This window comes from Conger conger, unplaced genomic scaffold, assembly GCF_963514075.1.
Source record: "Conger conger unplaced genomic scaffold, fConCon1.1 SCAFFOLD_61, whole genome shotgun sequence".
In the NCBI taxonomy this organism is placed as follows: Eukaryota; Metazoa; Chordata; class Actinopteri; order Anguilliformes; family Congridae; genus Conger; species Conger conger.
Window position 1 is genome coordinate 225,849 of NW_026890389.1, and position 7,500 is coordinate 233,348.

General features: G+C 48.9%; 1 protein-coding gene across 1 annotated transcript in view; it reads right to left on the reverse strand.

The window, feature by feature from the left end:
- LOC133120170 (transmembrane protein 151A-like) overlaps nt 1-2,630 on the reverse strand; it is a 20,980-nt gene extending 18,350 nt beyond the window's left edge. The window contains exon 1 of the mRNA XM_061230246.1: nt 2,198-2,630. Within this exon, the coding sequence (XP_061086230.1) occupies nt 2,198-2,257 (60 nt within the window). The 5' untranslated portion in view covers nt 2,258-2,630. The remainder of the gene's footprint in view (nt 1-2,197) is intronic.
- Between the last annotated feature and the right edge of the window lie 4,870 nt (nt 2,631-7,500).

Genomic DNA, 7,500 nt, shown 5'->3' on the forward strand with positions numbered 1-7,500 from the left:
GAACATTTATCAGCTGTTGTTTATATTACAGAATGTGGCGGCAATGACAGATTGTTTAAATTAAAAGTACAAGTTGGTCCTGCATACACACCAACCCTCCAGGACTGGAGTTAAACCTGCATACACACCAACCCTCCAGGACTGGAGTTAATCCTGCATTCACACCAACCCTCCAGGACTGGAGTTAAACCTGCAGACACTGCAGCCCTCCAGGACTGGAGTTAAACCTGCAGACACTGCGGCCCTCCAGGACCGGAGTTAAACCTGCAGACACTGCGGCCCTCCAGGACCGGAGTTAAACCTGCAGACACTGCGGCCCTCCAGGACTGGAGTTAAACCTGCAGACGCTGCGGCCCTCCAGGACTGGAGTTAAACCTGCAGACACTGCGGCCCTCCAGGACTGGAGTTAAACCTGCAGACACTGCGGCCCTCCAGGACCGGAGTTAAACCTGCAGACACTGCGGCCCTCCAGGACTGGAGTTAAACCTGCAGACACTGCGGCCCTCCAGGACTGGAGTTAAACCTGCAGACACTGCGGCCCTCCAGGACTGGAGTTAAACCTGCAGACACTGCAGCCCTCCAGGACTGGAGTTAAACCCACAGACACTGTGGCCCTCCAGGACCGGAGTTAAACCTGCAGACACTGATGTCCTACAGGACTGGAGTTTGACAACTGTGCTATAAGGAGACAAGCTGAAGAACCCTTTTTTCCTAAGAGAGAGTGTAGATCTTAAGAGTCAAAGAGGAGAGGGCCTCAGCTGGTGACATGACTGTTGACAGTGTATCACTTGGTCCACGCAGTATGGTTACCTGTTGTTGGGAATTAAATTAATGAATGGGATGGTTTAGTGTGCACAACATCTTTGATCTGGGATCTCTCAAAACGGGACTTCCCTGCAGTAAAATCCAGTTATGCCAACTTAACCAGCTTGAAAACTGAGATGCTCAAACTGGTCTCAAAGCTAGTCTATCTGGGTATGAGCTGGTCAACCAACATGGCCAAGCTGGTCACAAAGCTGGCCTAGCTGGGTATGAGCTGGTCTAGCTGGGTATGAGCTGGTATAGCTATAGCTGAGCTGTTTCAAAACCTAGCTTGAGCTTCTTCTTTTTTCAGTAGGGTTTACAAACCATCCTCAAACTTTTACAAGGAAAACATTGATTATCTGTAAGGACTCTTCATCGATAGGACAATTAGCGCTTGCGTTTGCCTCCTGCCACTAGCCCATATTCGGTAATTCACCGGGGACAGTTGTAGGCTTGTGTGTGTGTGTGTGTGTGTGTGTATTTGTGTCTGAGAGAGAGAGTGTGAGAGAGGAGGGAGGGGGTTGGTATCAGTGGCACTAGAGGGACTCTGCCAAAGTCTTTTGGAGTGGGAAGGTTAAAGATGGATGCAGTGAAGCTGAGCCGTGAGGCAAAGCTGCAATGCAGGCAGGCTAATGTTCCACAGGAAGCAGCGCGTACCAGACCCAGGGCTGGACAATCTGAGCCATACACCGCCCGTCTCTCCCTGAAAACTCCTCTCTCACGTTCAGTCCAGGGGCACAGGCTTCGTGATGCACCAGTAGCTGCTGAAGGTGACAGCAGCAGTTGCTCGACTGTTTGTGCAATTTGGGGGTTTCACCTTGGGCTGCTGCAAGTTCAGAGACTGGGTCTCTCTCTCTTAACTGTCTGAATTATGTATCCAGTCGTTTCGTTGTTTTGGCGGACCAGGATGATCTCACGTGTCCCGCTGAATCGATAGCACACCTCCCCCCCTTTCTCCTTTCCGCGACCCCGTTCTGCTCAAAATACGGTTTCGATGGGAACGAACAGTAAACAGGAGAGTGGGTCCAGACGCGCACACGCACGCTGTGTGTCCGTAGAGCGCACGAACACCATCACCATACTGTAATTAGCGCAGCACTTGTGCCGTGTTTACAGAGCCGGGATAGCGTTGCAAGTGCTTTATAATACCCGTCATTTCCCCGCGTGCACTATCGGGCTGCTGGGGCGGGAACTTCGGTCAACGGTCGGGGATGTGATGTCCCATACCTGGGCAGGCTACCTCCCCTCTCATAATTACATCTGCAAATGTACAGACTACTAAATAAAAACACAGTGATCGGATAATTAAAATAGATCGTAGAAAATATCGGGGTAGGGTGACTTATGTAAACATATTTTATACCGAGAAAATAACGCAGACGCCACGTCTCACCTCCTCCCTTCCGCCTCCACTCAGAGTGGGCGCCTCTCCGGTCACCGTCACCCCCTGCATCCTGTCGGAATCGCCCTCGTTAGCACCGGAGACCGGCCCAGGACGCACACAACCCGGGGGCCCGGCGTCGGGACCGCCACGCAGCGTGTGTCACCCCATCCGTCGCAGCTCCGGGTCCCCTACAGCAGCGTCCGTGACGAACACGCATTATTCGAGTCAGATATCCAAACTCCCTTTCCCCGTTTTTTACGTGTCGAGTCCTTTATTTCAGTGCTGTCATTTTGTTTTGCCAAACCTTTTCCCCGCGTTATGCGTAAATTATTTTCTGTTTGGCTCCTTCTGTTCCAACGACGGGCGATGCTTTCCAGACGCTTGTGATCCGGGGAATATCAGGTGGGGCGGTGTGTGTGGATGAACGTCGACACACACACACACACACTACAAAAAAGGCTGAACTGGGAACACCACTGAGAGAGAGAGAGAGAGAGAGAGAGCGAGAGAGAGAGAGAGCGAGAGAGAAAGAGATGGGGTGAGCGCGAGAGAGGGGTAACGGTTTTATATATGAATAGCGATTCTGTAATGTTCCTTCTTTCCATAGCGCAGCCACGTTCCCTCTCCACGACATAGGCCCACAGGTTCACAGCATCGTTCGTTTCGCGAAGATTAAATTGAGACTCTTTCCCTTCGGTCGGAAGGACAGGACATCCTTGGATTTCCCTCGGTAAACTTCCCCGTTTTCCAGCCGCGAGATCTGCGGTCCCAGCACCTGCTCTGCTGACGTCACTCACCTGAGCTGACACGCAGACGCCAAGGATGCCTCGAATTTAAGTCCAGTTAGATTACAAATTAATTTCATTAAGCATAAACGAAGTTTACGATGTAGCGTGTCGCACCTGCCCGCGTGCTTACTTACTGTATGTCATGTCATGTTGTGGCCATTTTCATATTAGCAAGGCCAATTCATTTGTTTTTACTGTGAGATGAACACAATAAACATGAGACGGCAGATCCGAATTTCAGCTTTCATTTCTTTGCATGTTCATCTAGATTTGTTAAACCACTTATATCACATATCACCTTTTGTATCAGACCACCAAATTTTCAGATGAGCAAAGGTATTTGAACGTGTGACTGAAAGGTGTTTCTTGTAGCCCAGATGTGTCCTTTTAAATTGATTGGTGAAACAATGCATAGTTCTGAATGTCTACTCTTGGTTTTAGCCTCGGGGTTTTGTCTGTATATTCAGGGTTCTTTACTTTTACTTACTTAAATACTCTCTGTTCCAATACTTCTGCTCACCCAAACATCTCACCTAAACATCTCACCCAAACATCTCACCTAAACATCTCACCTAAACATCTCACCTAAACATCTCACCCAAACATCTCACCCAAACATCTCACCTAAACATCTCACCCAAACATCTCACCTAAACATCGGGTCTGATACCAAAGCTGCTATGTTCTAAGTAGCTTAACACACCTGGGTGTAAATACCAGGAAATAAAAGCTGAAATTCTGAGCCCTTGTCTCGTGTTGTTGTATGTATTCAGTGTTTTGGAAAAACAGGACTTGGCCTCGCTATTCCAGTATGTTTGGAGGGGACTGAATTTGTGTTTGTGTGTGTGCTTGTGTTTGTGTGTGTGTGTGTTTGTATTTGTGTTTGTTTTTGTGTTTGTGTTTGTGTTTGCTTCCGTGTGTGTTATTCATATGATTTCTATTGAACATTTGGGCGTACCAGGCTGGAGCAGCGTTAGCACAGCTGATTATCTACATGGCTCACTCCCCACCTCACTCCCCCCCCACTCTCCTCACTCTCCTCTTCACTCACCCTGCCTCACTCTCCCCCCTCTCACTCCCCGGGTTTGATGGGTCTCAGCATGCTTTGTGGGTTTTAAGATGAAAACATAAACCAGCACATCCTGTGGTTTCTCCAGAGAAAGGGCTGGGACGTTGTGGCCCCCCTCACTAGCCACTGCTACAGCCTGCCGACCATTAGTAGTCATAGCAACCACGTCCAAATATAGGCTGACGCATGTGCTAATGACGGATTTAGAATTCACAGTCAGGACTGGATCTTTATTTGGTATTGAGTTTTAATTCTCCCGTGCAGTCGGACTGACGTGTGTTCGCCCTGATGGTGCACCTGGAGAGCACCTGCATAGACGTGATCTCAATCAGAGGCGATCAGTTCCTCTTCCTGTCACTCACAAAGGGAGAGGGCTGGGTAACTGCACTGAGTGAAACCCACAGAGCAGGATTACTGCGTTAGCTGGATAACTGCACTGAGTAAAACCCACAGAGCAGGATTACTGCGTTAGCTGGATAACTGCACTGAGTAAAACCCACAGAGCAGGAATACTGAGTTAGCTGGATAACTGCACTGAGTAAAACCCACAGAGCAGGATTACTGAGTTAGCTGGATAACTGCACTGAGTAAAACCCACAAAGCAGGATTCCTGAGTTAGCTGGATAACTGCACTGAGTAAAACCCACAGAGCAGGATTACTGAGTTAGCTGGATAACTGCACTGAGAACATGGACTGAAGTAAAAAAAAAAATAGGTGTTCCAGGTTTTATTCAGCACAGTTAACCAGCTAACGCAGTAATCCTGCTTTGTGGGTTTTACTCAGTGCAGTTATCCAGCTAACTCAGTAATCCTGCTTTGTGGAACAAGAACCTGGCCTGGGAGCTAGAGACTGCCTCTCCCCACTGCCTCTCTGAAAGCCTACAGACGGTAGATCTCCAGGAACAGGGTTGGGCAGCCCTGCCCTAGCTGCTGAATGAGGTGTGCTCGGCTGTCATGGTTACGGTCCTGAAGCTCTCAGACCATGATGCCATATTATTATGGCATGGGGGGAGGGAGGGATACATATATAAATATATATAATAATAATAATAATAATAATAATAATAGTGGTGGAGTTGCCGTTTTCTTTTTGGTGTCTTTATATTTAATATAGTACATCATATGTACACACAGGGCGACATGGCTCAGGCAGTAAGAGCAGTTGTCTGGCAGTCGGAGGGTTGCCGGTTCAATCCCCCGCCCGGGCTGTGTCGAAGTGTCCCTGAGCAAGACACCTAACCCCCAAATGCTCCTGATGAGCTGGTTGGCTTGCATGGCAGCCAATCGCCGTCGGTGTGCGAGTGTGTGTATGAATGGGTGAATGAGAAGCATCAATTGTACAGCACTTTGGATAAAGGCGCTATATAAATGTCAACCATTTACCATTCATATGAGAGAGAGAGAGAGAGAGAGAGAGAGAGAGAGAGAGAGAGAGAGAGAGAGAGCGAGAGAGAGAAAATAATTGTAATTAGTAGTAGTATTTGTAATTAGTGGTACTATTAATTATTGTTCATGTTTTACTTTTTGGGTACTGTTATAGACTTGTATGTTTCATGTATGCACTTATATTTCCTGGCAGTAAAGCACTGAACTGAGAGCGAGAATTAGTTTCCCACATTAGCAAAACGCCTCGGTAATTTTGTGGCAAACAGCGGCCCCCTGTGGCACACCCTGGTATTGCGCTAGACTTCCCTTTACCCCGCGGCCGTCGGACTCCCGGCATTCCTCCGACCTTGCAGCTACGCTGTCATCAGCAGCGAGGCCAGGACATTATGCAACTCACACACACACACTCACACACACTCACACACACACATACTCACACACACACTCACTCACACACACACACACTCACACACACACTCTCACACACACACACACACTCACTCACACACACACACACACACACTCTCACACACACACACACACACACACACACACACATACACTCACACACACACACACACACACACACACACACATACACTCACACACACACACACACTCTCACACACACACACTCACACACAAACACAGGCACACACATACTCTCTCACAGTCACACACACTCACACTCACTCTGACACTCTCACAAACACACACACACACACATACACTCACACACAGTCACACACACTCATTCTCACTGTCACACTCACACACACACTCTCTTACACACTCACACACACACTCTCACAGACACACACACATAAACACACACACACTCTCTCTCTTTCACACACACACACTCACACACACAAACACACTCACACACACACACACACACTCACACACACACACACACACACACACACACTCACTCACACACACACTCACACACACACACACACACACACACACACACACACCTCTCCACTGCCCCCGGCACAGTCTAGGAAAAAATAAAAAGACCAACAAGACTGAACACTACACTGGAATCTGAAATCTGCCAAACATGCAGCGTGCACACACACTCCCACACACACACACACACACACACTCTCACACACACACACTCACTCACACACACACACACTCACTCTCACACACACACACACACACACTCACTCACACACACACACACTCACTCTCACTCACACACACACTCACACACACACACACACACACAGCACAGAGCCACAAAATGTCTATCTGCGAGACTCTGCTCAGAGCTCCGCCCCCTGTACACCCCACCCAACCAACCGGATCACAGTGCTGTGCGACCGAGTGCAGAGCAGGATTACCCATGAGCCTCGTGGCCTCAGGACCCTGCTGCCGCACGGAGCTGCTGTGCTGAAACCTCACACTCTGCACACTGTGCTGAAACCTCACACTCTGCACACTGTGCTGAAACCTCACACTCTGCACACTGTGCTGAAACCTCACACTCTGCACACTGTGCTGAAACCTCACACTCTGCACACTGTGCTGAAACCTCACACCACACTCTGCACACTGTGCTGAAACCTCACACTCTGCACACTGTGCTGAAACCTCACACTCTGCACACTGTGCTGAAACCTCACACCACACTCTGCACACTGTGCTGAAACCTCACACTCTGCACACTGTGCTGAAACCTCACACCACACTCTGCACACTGTGCTGAAACCTCACACCACACTCTGTGCTGAAACCTCACACTCTGCACACTGTGCTGAAACCTCACACACCACACTCTGCACACTGTGCTGAAACCTCACACTCTGCACACTGTGCTGAAACCTCACACCACACTCTGCACACTGTGCTGAAACCTCACACTCTGCACACTGTGCTGAAACCTCACACTCTGCACACTGTGCTGAAACCTCACACTCTGCACACTGTGCTGAAACCTCACACTCTGCACACTGTGCTGAAACCTCACACTCTGCACACTGTGCTGAAACCTCACACACCACACTCTGCACAAATGAACCAATTATATGTATTAGAAATTTCTGATTCTGGGG